Source organism: Oncorhynchus tshawytscha, linkage group LG03, assembly GCF_018296145.1.
Source record: "Oncorhynchus tshawytscha isolate Ot180627B linkage group LG03, Otsh_v2.0, whole genome shotgun sequence".
Lineage (NCBI taxonomy): Eukaryota > Metazoa > Chordata > Actinopteri > Salmoniformes > Salmonidae > Oncorhynchus > Oncorhynchus tshawytscha.
The window spans coordinates 46082269-46103643 of NC_056431.1; the positions used below are offsets into that span (position 1 = coordinate 46082269).

General features: G+C 41.9%; 1 protein-coding gene across 3 annotated transcripts in view; it reads left to right on the forward strand.

The window, feature by feature from the left end:
* Positions 1-257: 257 nt before the first annotated feature.
* The window catches only part of LOC112237276 (1-acyl-sn-glycerol-3-phosphate acyltransferase gamma), a 28006-nt gene continuing 6888 nt past the window's right edge, over positions 258-21375 (forward strand). The window contains exons 1-5 of one of the 3 annotated variants that reach the window (XM_024405891.2): positions 258-509; positions 18718-18777; positions 19078-19295; positions 19477-19646; positions 19923-20084. In XM_024405891.2, the coding sequence (XP_024261659.1) occupies positions 19118-19295; positions 19477-19646; positions 19923-20084 (510 nt within the window). In that variant the 5' untranslated portion in view covers positions 258-509; positions 18718-18777; positions 19078-19117. Of the gene's footprint in view, positions 510-10324; positions 10723-18717; positions 18778-19070; positions 19296-19476; positions 19647-19922; positions 20085-21375 lie in introns of those variants that run through there. The other 2 variants (XM_024405880.2, XM_024405886.2) reach the window with 2 other exon arrangements.

The following is a 21375-nucleotide window of genomic DNA, read 5'->3' on the forward strand; positions in this document are numbered from 1 at the left end:
CTGAGAGGTGCGGTATCCGGCACAAATTAAACACCGACTACATGTTAATGTTTTTAATAATGTATGTAAATAGTAAATTATTTAGTCTGTATTGTATTTTTCGTTATGTGTCGGACCCCAGTAAGACTAGCTGTCGACATTGGCGTCGGGTAACGGGAATCCTAATAAAACTCAATCAAAAAATCTATTCATTGCCTATCAACTAGACTCCGTAACAGGAACCGCCAAATGACATGAACTGTTTCATTCCGAATATGGGTGAGGGGCCGGACCGGAAGTTTGATATCGTCTCAGCTCTGCTCTTTCATACCTCAATTGGTCCTTTCAGCGACAAACAATAGCATAGCAACCACTCTGATGACTGAATTAGCTGGCTAGCTAGCTACTAATAATGATTTAGCTTGGAATCCAGAAGAATCAAAAGTGACTGCACTAGTTTTGAACTAGCTAAGAAGCTTACATCTTCAAAACTGGAACAAATCCGGAGACCCATCACACGCAGAAATCAGGTAACGTTAACACGTTAGCATTATCACGGCGAGTGACAGCATGGGGTAACGTTAGCTTTCTGGCTAGTGCTAGTAAGCACGAATCTTCTGATGTTGTGTGCTAACTACCAGTTAGCAATCAAGCTTTTTGTTACCTACCTAGCTAAGTGTTATACCTTACATGCTAATTTACGTAATTACAATCACGTATTCGTTTTCCAGACGAATAGCTAGCTGGATTGGTCCCATCTATTGTGTTTGTGTAATTGGCTAGCCAACAGTATTTCGCTAACAGTAAGTTTAATGAGCAATCAACGTATTTATTGGGAAAGCTATGTAGTTAGCTTCAATCTTGTTAGGTAGTTGCTAGCAAAATTCATATCACAAACATACAGTAGCTATCTCGTGTAAAAAAAAAAATAATAATAATAATATGCAATTCCTGATGCACATTTTGCTTGGTTTTTTAATTTCTATTTTCAGGAATTGTAACGTTACATTGGAAAATGTGGGTATCGCTCACTTTTGGACGTTGACACCGCATGTGTTTCTCTGTCATGCCTCGATCAGACAGAGCGTAGTTACGTTTTGGTACACCAGAAGTCCATACATTTCCAATGGAACGCTGCGTTTGCCTTGCAGCATTTGGGCATAGTTCTGTGTGATGCATACGTTGTATTTATCCACATCGGCTGATGTTAAAAGGGCTTTATAAATACATTTAATTGAAAATGTGATTAAACCGTATGTGTGGACCTTATATAAATATAAGCAGATGGTAAATGTCGAACTTTAGTGGATTTGTGTGCAACACAACATTTAGAATTCCATAATGAAAAAAGTTTGACTGCAGAATGTATTATGCAGCATTCATGCAAACAAGCTATCGGTCAGATCGAGGCAAGTATAGCTGACTTGGCATGTGTACATTGCACTAAAGTAACCCGATGGGATGACAGACTCTGCGTGCCTTGGCGATTCTGTACTGTACAGTTTATTAAATTGCACCAGTACTACAATTAATCATCTAAAGCCTCTCTTTGAGATGTCGCTAGCTACCTGGATGATGTGCATGTTTGATCTTCGTGATGTTACCTTTTGCACATGCTCACTTTGTCTTTTTGTTCAACTTAGGGCAGGGTTTCCCTAACTCGGTCCTGGGGACCTCAAGGGGTGTATGTTTTTTTTTTTTTTTTGCCCTAGCACTACATACCATAATCAATTAATCATCAAGCTTTGATATTTCATTTTTTAAACCATTATTTTACCAGGTAAGCTGACTGAGAATGCATTCTCATTTACGGCATTGTCCTGGGAAATAGTTACAGCGGAGAGAAGGGGTGTGGAGAGAAGGGGTGTGGAAGCAGGGGATGATTAGGTGGCTGTGATGGTATGAGGGCCAGATTGGAAATTTTAGCCAGCTGTGTAGTGTTAGGGCAAAGACTTAACATGAACCAAGGGGCATGTGTCCCCTCAGATTTATCCCGTTTAACAAAAAGACATGTATTTTTTTTGTTTCTCTCTAATACTACTAGCCGCGTAGCAATTTTATGAAGTTTGCTTTATCTAGCCAAAATAGTTTCCCAAACTCATAACTAGCTACCAATAAGCCAGTTCAGGCTGTCATGGAATTATTCTAATCAAAAGGAGACTTTTTACATTTCTTCAAAACAAGTCAAATTTATTATTTAATTACTGCAGTAATGGACCCACCCGTAGGGGATTCGTTGAGAGCCCAACCAGCAGGACTAAGCCACAGCATTTTATAGCAAAGTCCATCCTGGATGTTCATGACAAATCACAGATGATAGAATTTATACAAAGGTCTGTTGCATGAGAGCAAAATGTACATTCAAATTTACATGGCTGGGCGATATGACGATATATATTGTGTGACGATAGAAAAATGTCTATCATTTCATATTATGCTCTGTTTATTTTGTTGTCGCAAATCATACTCTACAGCAATATTTTTCATCAATTGGATGACGCTTTGTGTTGTGGAAGGAAATTTGCAACACAAACAAACATGGAAGAGAGTGAACGTGACACAGAGGACGGAGACACGGAACTCGTACCTAAAAGAGGGGCAACTTCGGTCGCATGGACGTGGTTTGGGTATGAAAAGTCTGACACGGACCAGAAAACCGTCCACTGCAAAATATGGCACAGGCCGATCCTGACAACAGGTCCAAACACCACTAACCTCTTACCACCTACGCAAGAATCATGTGAAACAGTACGGAGATAGTCTACGAGTGAGACCCTAAAAAGTACAGTCGAGTGCTCAAAACAAACCCCTGACTCAGACGTTGCAAGAGGCTTTTGCCCGCGGCACACCATATGGCAAAGAATCACGAAGATGGAAGGAAATAACAGCTGCCGTTACAACTTAGATCTGCAAAGACATGGCCCCAGTTTACACGGTCATGAGATGGCGCTTACACTCGACCCAAGGTACAAAATGCTAATTGATATGTGACATGTATTAATGCCCAAATAACATGCAAAACAGGCAAGCCCCCAAATATATAATTTTTCTTTTAGACCTATTTATTTTGTGTTTTCTATTTACCTTTTTAAGATTTTATACATTCATATTTTGTTACATGCTTAATTGAACATTTGCACAGGTTCTAAATAAATAGTAAATTATGAGTAAGTACCTTTTTATTTGTTGAGTATAACATAATAAGAAATAGGCCTTTACATGTGGTAATTTTATATAAAATATTTATTCATTGAGTTTACAGACAATTTGCTATATCGTGATATGTATTGTTATCGGGATATGAAATTAGCTATATCGGGATATGAGATTCTGGCCATATCGCCCAGTCCTACACGGTGCCAAATATCTGTCTAATTCATTTACTGCTTGCTTATACAAAATGCTAACGCAACCTATAGTACTAAATTCTTTTTTTAAAGAAGCTGGAGACTGGTTCTCCCTGTTACCGACAGACAGACACACCGACACTAATCATGGAATGGAATGTTTTCTTATCATCAATCCATCGTAAATCTACTGTCAGTGTTAAATCTCCCATGGGGCCCTCTTTCAGTCTACACACAGATGAGTAAAAAAAAAAAACTATTCTGTTGCATAAAACAACCATTTGATGCAATAACAGTATTATAACATAATCTTGTCATTTCTGTTCTCACAAGGCTGTCAATCAAGTTAGAGTAGCTAGCTTCGCCAACTATCTTTGCTGGAAAGCCTGCTGGCAAGGTTGGTGGACTTAAAAAAGAACAAAAGCAAGCAATAACTAAATAAGACTCATATCAGATTTTAGCAGAGAAGCATATTTAGTTTATTTTAAACAGAACCACCAGTCAAGACGACAGACAGCTCAAGAGGTATGCTTAGGTATACAGAAAAATAGACATGGCAAAATTCTCCAATTTACAGACTTGGGCCATACCCCACAGCCAAGTACTTTGTGCCCCCTCAGATTTTTGGGGTGCATGACACCCCTGGGAGCTCTGACTTAAGCCGTTTGCATGCTTCGGTTTGACTGGACAAGTGTGCTCACATACTTCCTAAAATACCCTCGCTTGAATAACTAGAAAGCGGCAATGGTACTGTTTGTCCATCTTGAGATGCCGTAGCCAGTACACCCTTCCTTAAATTAGTCAGAATTAACGTAAGAACCCAAGAAGTCTATAATTTTTTACGTTTTTGCTGAGATCTTAGTTGTGCAATTGTACATTTAGCTAAGATGTTTTTTTTTGTATTTCGCAACTGTAAAAATGTGCATAAACGATTTATCCCTTGTTGAATGACAACAAACACTTAACTGAAAAATCTCTGAAGTGGCATAGACATCTGCACGAACAGCTGGAAACAAAAAAACCTATCCGAAGACCAAAACAAACAAAAATATCACAATGTCATAATATATGCATAAACTGTTCTGAACTGTTTCAGAAATTTGCGGACGCCTTTCCAGATATGTTTCACCGTTATGTTATATGGTGCACATTTTCCTGTCCAGAGAGGTAGTTAAAGTGATTTCGGGAAGTATTAAGACCCCTTGACTTTTTCCACGTTTTGTTACGTTAAAGCCTTATTCTAAAATGTGTGTGTATATGTGTGTATATATATATATATATATATATATATTTTTTATATATATCTGCACACAATACCCCTTAATGACAAAGCACTAGTGACGTCTCTTGCACTGAGATGCAGTGCCTTAGACTGCTGCGTCCATGTGTGTGTTAACTATTTAACTGTACTAGAATGCTTAAAAGGCCGCTCAAATTCGGTTATCGGTATTGTTTTTAATATATAGTTTTTAATAGTTAAATATCCAACATTGGTATCGGACCAAATGTCATATCGGTGCACCTTTGACCTCGTGGTTTGGTTTTTGCTCTGATGTGCACCGTAGAACCATTATTTACACTACCGTTTAATATATATTATTATTTAGTTTGATTTGTTTAACACTTTTTTTGCGTACTACATGATTCCATATGTGTTACTTCATAGTTTGGATGTCTTCACTATTATTATACAATGTAGAAAATAGTAATAATAAAGAAGAACCTTGAATTAGTAGGTGTGTCCAAACTTTTGACTGGTCCTGTTAATATATCCCTCTCTCGTGTTTGTATACCATGTGCTTGTTTCGTCATTGTGAGTGCTGCCTTAGTGGGGAAAATGGGATGGAAGACTGGCAAGTCTCTTCTTGTTAAAGTCTAAAGCAATGTTCCCTCATTTTTTGAAAATTCTGTGCAAATTCTAGCTCGTATTTACTGTGAAGACTAAGGCTGTACCCGTTTCAAGTTAGTTTTAACAGTGCCCAAGTTGGCTACTGTGGCTATTTGAACATAATGTAAACCTACCAGAGTGGCCTACCATTAAAAACAATGGAGAAAATCCATACCATAACATTTTAACTTAGAAATAGCCGTTCTATCATTCAGCCTACAGTAGCAGCCAATGTGTGACTTTCAATGCAGGCCTACATTCCATGAGACAAAAACATGCAGGGCTTGACATTAACCTGTTATCCACTTGTCCTTCAGACTAGGTGACTGAAAATGTTGTTTGACGCAAGAAACCACTTTACAAAATAAAATGCATTATTATTCCGGTACCATTATTATAGAGAATTGGCTACTTAGCTTATTCAAGCCTTACTCAAAATACAATACTGCCCCTTTAATAAAAAATGTAAAGCTTTTTACATGACTCGCTTTTCAGATGTGTCTAGAAATGTACATGTTTTGTGCTCCTGTAGGAAGCAATCGCTCCCCTATTTTTAACTGGGATAATGACTCACAAACTAGCAAAGGACATGAACATTGTGCACACGTGGCCACATGCAGCTCTCGCTTTGATTACAAAACAAACACATCTACTCACGACCACTCATGCTGTAAACACAGTCTAGTTCAAAGTGAATGGCACAGATCCATATATGGCAAAGGTCTATTTGCATATAGGCCTACTACAGCTCTGACTGTTTGTCACACAGGTCTGTGTAGAATATGGGCCGAGTCGTGCATGTCAATGCAATAGAAGCCAACTTCGATGCGTTCTGCCTATTGCTTAGTTTTGTTTCGGTATGTTACATTGAAAGTGTTTAATATTGGGTTGATTCGATAGGAATTACCACAGTAAAGGGAAACATTGGTAGTGTTAACAGGGAAAAGTCTAGAACAGTGGACACTAACCCTTTCTGAGTCAAGACCACTGAGTCAAAATGCAAGCCGAGCTCTACCACTCAGATTTTTTTTATCATGACTTAAAAAATGTGAACCTGCAACATTAACCAATTCAAAATGGTACTGTAGCAATAAAATTTGTGCAGTAAACTATAGGCCCAATACATTACCACCGCCCGACAGGATACTCTCGATTGTGCATTGATGACAAGCAAAATTTCTCCAGCCTCCTGAGGTTGAAGAGGCGCTGTTGCGCCTTCACCGTGCTGTCTGTGGTTGGGCCATTTCTGTTTGTCCGTGATGTGTACGCTGAGGAACTTAACTTTCCACCTTCTCTACTACTGTCCCGTCGATGTGCATAGGGGGGTGCTCCCTCTGCTGTTAATTGAAGTCCACGATTATCTCCTTTTATTTTGTTGACGTTGAGTGTGAGGTTATTTCTAACACCACACTCCGAAGGCCCTCACCTCTTCCCTGTAGGCCGCCTTGTCATTGTTGGTAATCAAGCCTACCACTGCAGTGTCGTCTGCAAACTTAATGATTGAGTTGGAGGCGTGCATGGCCACGCAGTCATGGGTGAACAGGGAGTACAGGAGAGGGCTGAGAATGCACCCTTGTGGGGCCCCAGTGTTGAGGATCAACAGGGTGGAGATGTTGTTTTCTACCCTCACCACCTGGGGGTGGCCTGTCAAAGTCTAGGACCCAGTTGCACATGGCGGGCCAGCAGCCTTGCGAGGGTTTTTAATTTTTTTTTTTTTAACCTTTATTTAACCAGGCATGTCAGTTAAGAACACATTCTTATTTTCAATGACGGCCTGGGAACAGTGGGTTAACTGCCTGTTCAGGGGCAGAACGACAGATTTGTACCTTGTCAGCTCGGGGGTTTGAACTCGCAACCTTCCGGTTACTAGTCCAACACTCTAACCACAAGGCTACGCTGCCGCCCCAGCCGCCCCAACGTTTAAATGTTCTACTCACATTGGCCGAGGTGAAGGAGAGCCCGCAGGTTTCGGTAGCGGGCCGTGTCAGTGGCACTATTGTCCTCAAAGCGAGCAAAGAAGTTGTTTAGTTTGTCTGGAAGCAAGACGTCTGTGTACGCGACAGGGCTGGTTTTCTTTTTGTAATCCGTGATTGACTGTAGACCCTGCCACATACGTCTGGTGTCTGAGCCTTTGAATTCCGACTCTACTTTGTCTCTATACTGACGCTTCGCTTGTTTGATTGCCTTGTGGAGGGAATAGCTACACTGTTTGTATTCGGTCATGTTTCCGGTCGCTTTGCCATGATTGAAAGCAGTGGGTCGCGCTTTCAGTTTAGCACGAATGCTGCCATCAATCCATGATTTCTGGTTGGGGAAGGTTTTAATAGTCACCTTGAGTACAACATCACCTATGCACTTGCTAATAAACTTGCTCACTGAATCGGTGTATACATCAATGTTGTTGTCTGAGGCTATTCGGGAACATATCCCAGTCCACTTGATAGAAGCAATCTTGAAGCGTGGAATCAGATTGGTCAGACCAGCGTTGGACAGACCTGAGCACGGGCGTTTCCTGTTTTAGTTTCTGTCTATAGACTGGGAGCAACAAAATGGAGTTGTGGTCAGATTTGCTGAAAGAAGGGCGAAGGAGGGCTTTGTATGCGTCACAGAAGTTAGAGTAGCAATGATCCAGAATTTTGCCAGCCCGGGTTGCGCATTTGATATGCTAATACAATTTAGGGAGCCTTGTTTTCAGATTAACCTTGTTAAAATCCCCAGCTACAATAAATGCAGCCTCAGGATATGTGGTTTACATAGAGTTTAATGAAGTCCTTTCAGGGCTGTCGGGGTGTCTGCTTGGGAAGGGGGGGGGGTATACACGGTTGTGATTATAATCGTAGAGAATTATCTTGGTAGATAATGCAGTCGGCATTTGATTGTAAGGAATTCTAGGTCAGGTGAACAAAAGTACTTGACTTCCTATATGTTGTTATGATCACACCACGACTCGTTAATCATAAGGCATACGACCCCGCCCTTCTACTTACCAGAGAGATGTTTGTTTCTGTCGGCGCGATGCATGAACTGGGTGGCTGTACCGACCCTGATAATGTATAAAGAGTGAGCCATGTTTCCGTGAAACAGAGAATGTTACAATCTCTGTCTCTCTGGAAGGCAATCCTTGCTCGAATTTCGTCTACCTTGTTGTCAAGGGACTGGTCATCGGCGAGTAGTATACTCTGGAGCGGGGGGCGATGTGCACGTCTACGGAGCCTGACCAGAAGACTGCGCTGTCTGCCCCTTCTGTGGCGCCATTGTTTTGGGTCGCCTACTGGGACCCATCCATTGTCCTGGGTGGTGGTCCAAACAGAGGATCCACTTCGGGAAAGTCGTATTCCTGGTCGTAATGTTGGTTAGTTGACATTGCTCTTATATCCAATAGTTCTTCCCGGCTGTATGTAATAAGACTTAAGATTTCCTGTGGTAACAGTGTAAGAAATGGTACATAAAAAAACTAAATACTGCATAGTTTCCTAAAAATGCGAAGCGTGGCGACCATCTCTGTCGGCGCCATATCACACATCCCCGTTCCCTAACGGCTGCCATCCCAGTTCTGCTGATTGCAGGAAGAAGTACCTCTTGGATCCTCATGTCTTATCAGTCATCTCTCCCTTACAGCTCAGAATCTATGGCTACACTGAACTTTTATAGCCACGTTGTTTGACTTTTTACTTGCCCGAAATCTCAAGTCACTTGTCCTAAAATAAAAATGGTTAACACCATTTGCCAAAAGGAGACTGAAAATTGTATTGTATGATGCACGGAACCACTTTACAAAATAACATTCATTATTATCACTGGTATTCACAATGGAAGGCTGCTGGTCTCTGATCCCATGTATTACAGTATATCACCTGCCGTTGTGGCTTTGAGCAAGGCATTTAACCCCCCACAAAGTAAAATACTGCAGTTAGGCAACTGTATAAAACATGTGGTTCATCAACTCGCCACCTGGAGAGCTACTGAGTGTGCAGGCTTTTGACCCAACCCTGTCAAACATCAGTCGGTAGCTGAATTTATTACAATGTGGTGTGTTTGAGCAGGGCTGGAGCAGAAGCCTGCACACCTAGTAGCTCTCCTGGACTGTCCTGGAGGATGGTTGGCCACCCTGCAACATTACAATTACACCTAGTAGCTCTCCTGGACTGTCCTGGAGGATGGTTGGCCACCCTGCAACATTACAATTACAACCAACAACTTTTTGTAAAATAATTCCATTCAATGAACCAGGTATCAAATTGCTAAGTTTGGTGAGGTACCTAAGATGTTTATATGTACGGGTAAAATGTTCAGGGGAGATCTTGACAGCATAGGAGTTAGCTAACCTTGCTTTGATCTTAACTGCATGATTGAAAGACCCTTTGATCCAATTCCGATTGGAGCAGCCTAATTGTTTGATATTGTGATTTTTTGCGTGACTTTTTTAGTTTTTTTGTTACTTGTCTATTCGGACAATTTAAATCTATAATCTGCTTGTCCAACATTTTTTTTTTACTTGCCCTGGGTAAGCGGACCACCATTATTGTCGAGCACTGCTGGTGTACTGTATGTCCAACTCAAGGGCTCATGTTAGCTTCCTCGGCGGCCAGCTTTGCCCTCTCTTCTTGGTCGGGCTATTTGTGAGGAGAATGAGCCGCCTTTACATTTTAATGTTGTGGCTGGAATAGCTGCCATCTGGACAAGTGTTTATTTAGCCCACCATGTCTTCAAAGAACAAAACAAAACAAACCGCAACAGGAAACCAAGAAGACACTTGCTGCAAATGAGCTAAGGAGCTAGCTGTTAACCTAGCTCTGAGGTCATTTCTCCAGCCCTTTCTTGAGTGGCACTGGTTGGTAGCCAACGGCAGAGTAAAGCCAGAACCAACAACTTGTAGTCAAACCGTTACCATGGCAGGTTCTGCCATGCTAACTCCACCCCTTTCCAAGAGAACGCAGCCCCCTCCAGTTTGATGGAAATTTGAAGTGACTTATCCAGGGTGCCTGTAGCTCCCTAATCAGTGCTAATCTGATCCACCGAGGATTAGAGATGAGTAAGGTATGTAAGATACTGCTTACATGTATGCCTGTCCTCTAGAAGGGAGATGCTGGCCATTCTTGCCTACCTAGCTCTCATTAGCTTCATCCAGTGAGTCTGAATTGAAGTGGACTGGTAGTTGGAGGTGCACTGTTCCTCTGGGTCATCTTTGTTGGAATTCAGTTATTTTGGCCCATTGTAGAGGGCAGTTTTCCGTGGGATCTCCTACCTACACCTCATCCAGTGGGATCTGGTTGAGTTACAACTTTCATCATATTCTCCTTAGTTCCTTCTGAGGGATTACCATGGCTGTGCAGCAGAATAGGCCGTGAGTGACAATCCGCTGTCTTCCCGATCGGTTTTATTCAACTTTTTAATTTTATTTTGGTGGGATACACAAAAGGTCAATATGCTGAATCAGAGTGCGGTGATGATCTTCACCGGGATCTGTGGGGCGTTGGTGGTCCTGGCTATGGGCTACTACGTCTACTGGTAAGTCATACTGGGAAGGGGGGGGGGGTGGACCAGCCACTAACCAGGGCCGTTCAGATGGCCTCCGGAAGATATCTGGACCAGTTCTGTGACTTCAATGGGTGCCTGGCATTTTGCTTGGGGAGCTTCAAGAGTAGTCAGCTCATATCCCATCTTTAATCCCCTCGTCGGTATGTTCTACATGTTTGTTATGACCCAGGCAGTTGTATCTAATGGACTTTGAGAATCTCTTGTCCCTTTTTGGCCAGATGTGGGCTAATGGTTTTCTCAAATCCTAATTTGACCTTCCCTGGTGTTTGTAGAATAGATGGCTCCTATGGCCTTACATAACCATATCCCCCAGTGAACCTGCAACCAGGTGATTGAGGAGAGGCAGCTGTTCCTTTCCTAAGCAGCTTTAACCCAGTGTCTGTACTCTGTAATCCTCTCCCAGGAATGTGTGAGGCCACAGGTAGGCCTTGCTTTCTTTCTCAGGCTCCTGGGGCTAGGCTGGAGCTCTGCTTACGCTGCCTGTTTACTTGAGTTGGGTCCCTCAGGTCTTGCTTCCCATGGAGAAGCAACTACTATATGATTCTTTGAGGGCTAGTCTGAGGTAATGCTCACCAACCTTGGTCTTGGAGGTGATCCTGGTTGAAAGGGATGGAGCGGGAGAGAGTAAAACGCTGGGCAGAGCGGGGGTTCGCCTGGTTTTACCCCTCTTGTCAAAGCAGCTACTGCCTTCACACAATGAGGGCAACAGCTGACCGCCGGTGACCATAGCAACAAAGCAAACAACATTTTTGACTTCTGAAAAGTGAATTGCTGTAATACCGTAAGCATGCATAAAAAATGATTTACTGGCAACTACAATTATTAACCCACAAATAGATTAGAATACAATTATTGTTTTTGGATGTAATTCTGTTCCCCACCTAGCTCCATTGGAAATGAATGGGACACTCCTGCTTGTCTGGAAAGCCTTTAAAGGGTCAATCTGCAGTTGCTATATCCATTTCTGGACTTGTAGAATTTATATGTAAAAATTTGATTCTTGAAGAATTTATCTTCTATATGCCCCATGAGCTTAGTTCAACCGTCGTACACTATCAGAACCAAAAATATGATTGTTTGACTTCAATGTTTGTAACCACTGTAAATTGTCAACACTATATAGCCTCAAAACATGGATGGTCAGTCCTTGCACCCAGAGATCTTTCTATGAATTTGGGTGGTTACATTTCTCCAGCCCCATCCCGCCGCTTTTTACTGAAACTGGGGCATGTTTTGTTATTGTTTCAACTAAGGATTGTCGCTTTTTAAAATGGCTAGAAAAGTAAGGGAGGAACTGGATGCGGAAGGAGCACCTATAATACCCATTACCTAGTGTGTTACATCTGGGTCTGTTACCATGGCTACGCTTAACATATGTTTCTTTGAGGATGTTAAAGCGGAGAATTCTTTTAGGACTCCCAGTTGATCCAATTGTTCATAAAAAATTACAAAATATTTCTGCCCCCGCTTCTGCTACTGTAAGTGCACAGATGCACACCGAAAGCATTTTCTTCCAATATTTATTGCAGTGAGCTGGAAAATAAATTGATCCCGTGGTCACATCTGAACAGGCTGTGCATGTGGGAGAGAAAGTGTGTACGTGCTCTTTACTTTACCTCAAAACCCAGAGCCTTTTCTTTTGGTCTCAGTTGGAAACGTTTTTTTTTGTAGTCAAAGCTTCAAACAGGAGCCCAATCTGTCATTCTGATAGTCAGGTTAATGGTCTAAATGTAGGGGATTACTCTGAATAATCTACAATGCATCATGCCTTTCCATTTTTAACTGATTATGACATGGGAATATTCCCCCAATGGTGTATAATTGGTAGCCCTGTCCTCTGGGTTCTCAGATGCTCTCAAGGCACTACTTGAGCAATGGGTGGGAGAATTATTGGGCAACCTTCCAGTGCAGTTTTGCAATTTTATTAGGAAATGACTTGTTTGGCAACGTGGTACCAGACATGTCTCTACTCCCAACATACTGCTTTCTCGTCCCTGGGTTTGATTGCCTGTTTCTCACAGGTTGTGCAACACGTTGGAATGCATTTTGCCAATATGAAATATACTAGGACTAGCCCAGCCCCACACACATACAATCCAAACGTTTAGACCCCTCTGGTCTCGACACTTCTTGTAGGTCTGAGAGAACTGGATAAGGGGTAGGTTTAACCAATAGGCTAGCTTAATTTTGACTTAAAAAAAGAAATTAAGTTTAACTGATTGCACCCAAATTGGCCATTCTATTCATATAATATTCATATAATATTCATTAAATATAATACCCAACATCTGATTTGGACCAAACAACTTCTTAACAAAGTAGTGTTGTGTTCGAAATAGAGGTCGACCGATTATGATTTTTCAACACCGATACCGATTATTAGGGGACCCAAAAAATCCGATACCGATTAATCTGCTGGGTTTTTCTTTCTTTCTTTGTAATAATGACAATTACAACAATACTGAATTAACACTTATTTTAACGTAATATAATAAAATCAATTTCGCCTCAAATAAATAATGAAACATGTTCAATTTGGTTTAAATAATGCAAAAACAAAGTGTTGGAGAAGAAAGTAAAAGTGCAATATGTGCCATGTAAGAAAGCTAACGTTTAAGTTCCTTGCTCAGAACATATGAAAGCTGGTGGTTCCTTTTAACATGAGTCTTCAATATTCCCAGGTAAGAAGTTTTAGGTTGTAGTTATTATAGGACTATTTCTCTCTATACCATTTGTATTTCATATACCTTTGACTATTGGATGTTCTTATAGGCACTTTAGTATTGCCAGTGTAATAGTATAGCTTCCATCCCTCTCCTCGCTCCTACCTGGGCTCGAACCAGGAACACATCGACAACAGCCACCCTCGAAGCAGCATTACCCATGCAGAGCAAGGGGAACAACTACTCCAAGTCTCAGAGCGAGTGACGTTTGAAACGCTATTAGCGTGCACCCCGCTAACTAGCTAGCCATTTCACATCAGCTACACCAGCCTAATCTCGGGAGTTGATAGGCTTGAAGTCATAAACGGCTCAATGCATGAGGCACAGTGAAGAGCTGCTGGCAAACGCACAAAAGTGCTGTTTGAATGAATGCTTACAAGCCTGATGGTGCCTACCATCGCTCAGTCAGACTGCTCTATCAAATCATAGACTTAATTATAATAACACACAGAAATACGAGCCTTAGGTCATTAATATCGTCCAATCCGGAAACTATCACCTCAAACAAAATGTTTATTCTTTCAGTGTAAAACCGTACCGTTACGTATTTTATCTAACGGGTGGCATCCATAAGTCTAAATATTCCTGTTACATTGCACAACCTTCAATGTTATGTCATAATTATGTAAAATTCTGGCAAATTAGTTCGCAACGAGCCAGGCTGCCCAAACTGTTGCATATACCCTGACTCTACGTGCAATGAACGCAAGAGAAGTGACACAATTTCACCTGGTTAATATTGCCTGCTAACCTGGATTTCTTTTAGCTAAATATGCAGGTTTAAAAATATATACTTCTGTGTATTGATTTTAAGAATGGCATTGATGTTTATGGTTAGGTACACGTTGGAGCAACGACAGTCCTTTTTCGTGAATGCGCACCACATCGATTAAATGCAACGCAGGACATGCTAGATAAACTAGTAATATCATCAACCATGTGTAGTTATAACTAGCTATTATTATTGATTGATTGTTTTTCACAAGGTAAGTTTAATGCTAGCTAGCAACTTACCTTGGCTTCTTACTGCATTTGCGTAACAGGCAGGCTCCTCGTGAGGAAGGTGGTTATAAAGCGTTGTTAACCGTAAGGTTGCAATTTTGAATCCCCGAGCTGACAAGGTAAAAATCTGTCATTCTGCCCCTGAACAAGGCAGTTAACCCACCGTTCCTAGGCCGTCATTGAAAATAAGAATGTGTTCTTTACTGACTTGCCTAGTTAAATAAAGGTGTAAAAAAAAAAAAAAGTTAACTTTTTTTTATCTGCAAAATCGGCATCCAAAAATACCGATTTCCGATTGTTATGAGAACCTGAAATCGGCCCTAATTAATCGGCCATTCCGATTAATCGACCTCTAATTCGAAAACACCTAAAGTAAGACCGACTCGAGACCGGAGCTAATCGAATCCAAGACCAGAGGGAGGGCCAAATAGTCAAGATCGGGAGGAGGACAAGGGGTCCGAGACAGTTGAGACCGAGACCAGAACAGTGAGAGCCCAAATCAAGACCATGATTGTAATTTTGTCAAATCGCCACCATAATAAGAGTTGAAAATGTCCAGTATTTCTGTGTTCATGTTTCAGAACAACATATGGATTCTGAAGGTCAAATGTAGGCTGTATGGTGCCACACTACAAATTATTACTAACCCAAATACAGTGGGCAACAATGAGGACCTTCTACACCTTGAGAGAAGGGCTAAGGATTTTTAAAATAATAATGATCATTCTAATTATATTATTTTCAGCTTCATAAATAGCCTACTTAACTAAGACTTTCGGAGTAAACTTTTTCAAAACCTGGTTAGAATACCCATTGTTGCCTTAGTTACCGTTTACTGGTAGATCACATAAATTGAAATGTCTTTCCTTCCGGCTGCCAATGACATGAATCTGTGAGCTGCTCCATGCCTTAAACCAGCTGAGAGCTGCGCGCTCCTGCTGCCTGCAGATGGTATTCCGCTGAAACTAGGCTGTGTGGGGCATTGCATGTGAATATATTTGACGTGCTTTGTGATTATGTAGGCTACTTTGATACACATAAGTGGGGATTAAGAAGTGAGTATATGCAATGCTCCACACTGAGCCTATGTCCAATAGGTTCGCCACTGCGCAAACATGTCTATAATAGATATCACATTTTATTGGTCACGTGCAGATGTTTTTGCAGGTGTACGAAATGCTTGTGAAGCTAAAAGCAGAGCTGCCATATCTGTCAACGCCATCTTCTAATAGGGTAGTAATGTGTGTATATTTGGCCTTGTCGAAGTGGTTTTGTGCGTTTTACTGAATGGAGGCTGATAATCCAGTTTTTTAAAAATCCGCTGGTCTCGGCTTGTTTCTGGAAGAAATTAAGTCCTCAATGTCCGAGACAAGACAGACTACAAATGTATCTGACACGAGACACTGAAAATGTGGTCCTGAGACCAGTCTGGAATATTACAACACAGTCACTAAGACGTGAGGAATCCAAATAAATGGTCAAAAGACACCAATGGAGAAATTAGATATTGAAGTCACTTGCATTTTCGCACATAAATTAGTTTGAAAGTCCCAGGTTTTGCTCACTAGATGCCGCTGTTCCTGCTGCCGCTGTTCCTGGCAAATGATCTATGGCCTGTTGTGTTTATTAAATGAACCCTTTGCAACTGGGTAGAAAGCCAATAGCTTTTGCTCACGGTGAAAATAATATTTTGATGATCCTTAACATTTCAGCCAGTCATCCATGAAAGCAATTCAAACCACACAGGCTCCTTCTCTTAGAAAAGTTTACAGCTAGGCAGGGTGTGTAATTTATCCAAAATTAATTAATTCATCCAAAAACAGTCACTATTTCTATTGCCCCCTCAGTTAATTTTCTGCACATTTTGCCATGAGGCATATAGAAAATGTAGCCGTTTTTAAAATAAGTTTGCTGAAATTCTACGCTTTTTGCCATTTTTTTTGCTATTTTCATGCAATTCAAAAACAAATTGCCATGGGGTGGAGAGAAATTAGCAGTTTTACAGCTAATTTCCTGCAATTTTACACATTTAGCCATAGGATGGAGGAAAATGTTTGCATTTTTTTATATGATAACTGATGATCAATGGGCCCCACCCCGGTCGGTAATTCGACCATGCTTATTACAAGTTTAGACGGCTGGTCGCTAGACTAATTTACCATTAAAACATTTTTTTTTACTGACATGGTCTGAGTGACTGATACACAAGGTGCAATTTCTAAATTTGGTTGTGTATTATATTATTCTAACTCTCAAAAGTATCTCTTATTTTGTGTGAAATTGGTCCGTGGGCCGACAAAAAGAGGGGCCGCCAGTTGCCCATCCATGGTTTAAACAAAGAGCAGCCACTTCTGGAAAGAGCACACACACTACTAATATGACACTGCCATTTTACTGTATCTATGCCTATCACCATGATTTAAGCTAAGCCAATTGTGAGGGCAACACTAAGGTAAAATCTCCTCCAGTCCTTTTAAATCAGAGAATAGAATAAGCCTTGAGAGCTTCCATGGGTGTTTGATCTCGTTTATAGGCTACAGTCTGGATTAAAATATCCCCATCACCTGCTGTGTAGTGGACAAACATCAAAATGGAGCTGGCTTAACACCCATTCAGTGATGTTCAATACAGCACACAGACTTGACTTCTCAGAACTGTGCAAGACGAGATACTAAGAATGTTTTGCACTTAGGAAGGTAGTGTTTGAAATGTAGTCTGCACTGCTGCCTTTCTGCCAAACGATTCTACACACGTACACATTGCACACATCATTGCACTTGCACACAATCTCTCTCTGTCTGTCTTCCTCCCTCTCTGGAACGCTGGTCATTTGCCCCGAACAATGGAGACATGGTTGGCCTGTTCTGAGAGCGAACAAAACGCATCTTATTCCTCTCACAAATACACACTTTGCAACCCATTGCCTCCTTTTTGAGAGATGCCATTTAGTAGACGCTTTTATCCAAAAATCAATTTAGTCATGCGTGCATCTTAATTTTTATTAATAACTTTGGCGATGTCATTTACAAAATAGCCTCCAACATTCTACTCAGACTGCATCCAATTTGCTATCACAGTGCCATCCGTTTTGTCACCAAAGCCCCATATACTACCCACCACTGCGACCTGTATGCTCTCGTTGACTGGCCCTCGCTACATATTCGTCCCAAATCCACTGGCTCCAGGTCATCTATAAGTCTTTGCTAGGTAAAGCCCCGCCTTATCTCAGCTCACTGGTCACCATAGCAACACCCACCCGTAGCACGTGCTCCAGCAGGTATATTTCACTGTTCACCCCCAAAGCCAACTCCTCCTTTAGCCACCTTTCCTTCCAGTTCTCTGCTGCCAATGACTTGAACGAATTGCAAAAACCACTGAAGCTGGAGACTGATCTCCCTCACTAACTTTAAGCGTCAGCTGTCAGAGCAGCTTACCGATCACTGCACCTGTACACAGCCCATCTGTAAATCGCCCACCCAACTACCTCATCCTCATATTATTATAATTTTTTGCTCTTTTGCACCCCAGTATCTCTACCTGCACATTCTACCATTCCAGTGTTTAATTACTATATTGTAATTACTTCGCCACCGTGGCCTATTTATTGCCTTACCTCATTTGCACATGCTGTATATAGACTTTTTATACTGTATTATTGATTGTATGTTTGTTTATTCCATGTGTAACTCTGTATGTGTCGAACTGCTTTGCTTTATCTTGGCCAGGTCACAGTTGCAAATGAGAACTTGTTCTCAACTAGCCGACCTGGTTAAATATAGGTGAAATGAAATAAATACATTTAAAAATGCTCCTGCGTGGGGTTGAAGGTCACAGTGGACTGGAGGGCTGTCTTGTGACTCACTGGTCCGTGTGAGTGAAAATGCATCACAGAGACCCACTTATAGTCCCTGTGCTCTGACACACCTTCTGTAACAACACATGTAAGCCTCCTCGTCTGTCATGCTCATTCGGTCTGTGACTTTATTCATTATTTTCTGTGACAGGCACTCGCACACACAGTAATACAGAATCTAGACAAAGGCTAGAGGTCCCCCCCCCCCCTCTGTCTGCTATCTTAGAGTTTAGTAGGTTCTGGTTGTTAATGAGGTAGACCAGCTTCTACTCTACCACTTCTTCTTGACTGTACACTTTTGTGCAACCATACACTATGGTTTACAGTAGGCTTTTCTGTTTTCTGCCTGTGTTGACCTGTCTCTCTCTCGGTCTGTCTCTTTCCCAGGTCCGTAATACTGAGTGAAGGGCCGTGCAGGAGGGGCTTATAGAGAGGGAGTCCACCGTGGTGAGAATGAAACATTGATGTCTTCTCGGCTCGCTCAACCGTACACGTCGTTTGAAATATATTTATTTGATCTTCTCTTCTCTCTCTCATCTAATGTAACAACATGTTCATTGTTTCTCCTTTTACTCTTTCTCCTCTCCCCTTTTTACTGCTCTGTCCTTTTAAATCCCCCTCTTCTCTTCCTCTCTTCACCACCCCTCTTGTTATCTTACCTACTTTCACCTTCCTGCCTCGCTTCCCCCTCTTCCTCCTGCACCCTCCCACTCTCTCTTCTCTCTCCCTTTTCCCACAAGTCCTTAGTAGTGTGCAGAGGAGAGGAGGCTCCTCAGTAGCAGCAGCCATGGGTCTGTTAGCCTATCTGAAGACCCAGTTTGTTCTGCAGCTCCTCCTGGGCTTTGTGTTCGTGGTGAGCGGCCTCATCATCAACTTCATCCAGCTCCTCACCTGTGTCCTGTGGCCCTTCAACAAGCAGCTCTACCGCAGGATCAACACCAGGCTCTCCTACTCCCTCTGGAGCCGTGAGTCCCCCACGCTAGAATTGTGTGTGTGTGAGAGATCCTGTGTGCATTATAAGACCTTGTGTCACACCTCAAAAGGGGATCTTGTGAAATAATTAATCTGGCGCTTCGATCTTGATCATTTTGACTCCGTGGACGGTAGTTGAGTCGATTTTAATTTCCATATTTGGACTTGTTGCAGAGCTGGTGATGCTGCTAGAGTGGTGGTCGGGCACCGAATGCACCCTTTATACAGACCAGGCCACGGTGGAGAAGTTTGGCACGGAGCACGTCATCATCATCCTCAACCACAACTACGAGATTGACTTCCTCTGCGGCTGGACGATGTGTGAGCGATACGGAGTCCTAGGGGTCAGTATATCTTCCGTCTCGACTATCTACTATTCATCAGTCACTAAATGGGGGTCATCTCAATAGTCCAAACTCATCGGCCTCCCTACTTTGCCGCCTTTCTATTATCAGCCCCGATCTGAAAGAATCAGACATGTGAAACCAAATGACGCCTTCCCATATTACTCTCAACTGTTGTGCGTTTTCAGATTCCGTGGCGATAAAGAGAAGTCGATGAGATTGATCCTAGTACACTTCAGGACTCTTACTGTTTCCACGCTTTCTTTTCCTGCCCAGAGTTCCAAGGTGCTGGCCAAACATGAGCTGCTGAAAGTGCCTCTGATTGGATGGACCTGGTACTTCCTGGAAATTGTGTTCTGTAAGAGGAAGTGGGAGGAGGACCGAGACACTGTGTTCAGAGGTCTGGACAGACTCAAAGACTACCCGGAGTTTATGTGGGTGAGTGTGTCTCCTTTGGTTAACCCTTTACACTCATGTGAATTGGCCTATATGGAGGGGGCTAAATTAAAATGTTTCTTACAGAAGACATAGGAAAAGCATATGCATAAGAATAGTAGCAATTGAAACAGTTTGGAGATTATGGGGAAATTATTACACCTGAAGTTGAGGGGACAACATTTCACCTGACACGAGACTGAATCTGAACATTATGCTTGTTTTTATGTGCATTTTACATATACTGTACTTTTCAACCGCATTTGTTGATAACAGAATCTGACGATTCTTTGGATACATTCAGTAGCATAAGAAAATAGCATATGAAAATGTGGGGTAGGTGCAACAAGAGTTTGAGTGAGAGGACTAACTGGTGTCTCCAAGTGGCAACACACCTCTCCAAAGTGTGCCGTTTCTAAGTAATTGTCATGCTCACAGAAGGGTCTTAAACTATAGGGTGCTTTTTTGATGTTGAGCTCTCCTAGCTGTGCCGTTGAGGAAATAGAGCAGCACACTAGTAGTTGTTTTGTTTGGAACACAACCCTGCATCCCCGCCGTCACACAATTACTGTTCTTTACGCAATCCAAAAGCAGCCCATTTTTAAATCGCCATCTGGGTCAGGTGGGCATACTTTGAAAGCTTGTTCTCTTGCCAACAAAAGGATCAGCATTTTGGTGCGCATAGAAATGAGTCGTGAGTAGGGTTGTTGCAGTGACCATATTACCGCCACACCAGTCATCATGAGTCACGATCGCAGTCAAATTCCATGTGACCGTTGAATCACAGTAATCTCATTTAGTGCACTCTGTACGTGCGTTGGTACTAGTACCCAACTCGCTAACGACCACCAGGTCGCTAATGGTATGGTTCTCAGGGCTCTATTGTCCCTCTAACCACTGACAGCAATGCAAATGCAATAGAAAATCACATCAAACACTTATCAGTGTCATGCTTTTGAAAAGTTCAAGACTGAGTGGAAAACATGGTGGTTGTGGATGTTGTTTCAAAGCCAAACACAAGGAAATGGACAGTGCTTTCAAAATATGGATAGGCCTTAATACAGTCTGAGCCCAAGCCCCCACCCCCGCGCAGAGACAGGGGCTGTCAACAGTTTTAATGAAATATGTTTTGTTGAGAATTATTGTTTTATTTTTTTTATTTTACCGAACAGATTCCAGTTGGTTTCCAAAGTTAAGGCTGCATGCTTCTCCATGGTTGATGCATGGAGTGAAATAAGGGTTCTGATCAGCCCAGACACTTCTATATGTAGTCCCTTATGAAAGAGTTTTGATG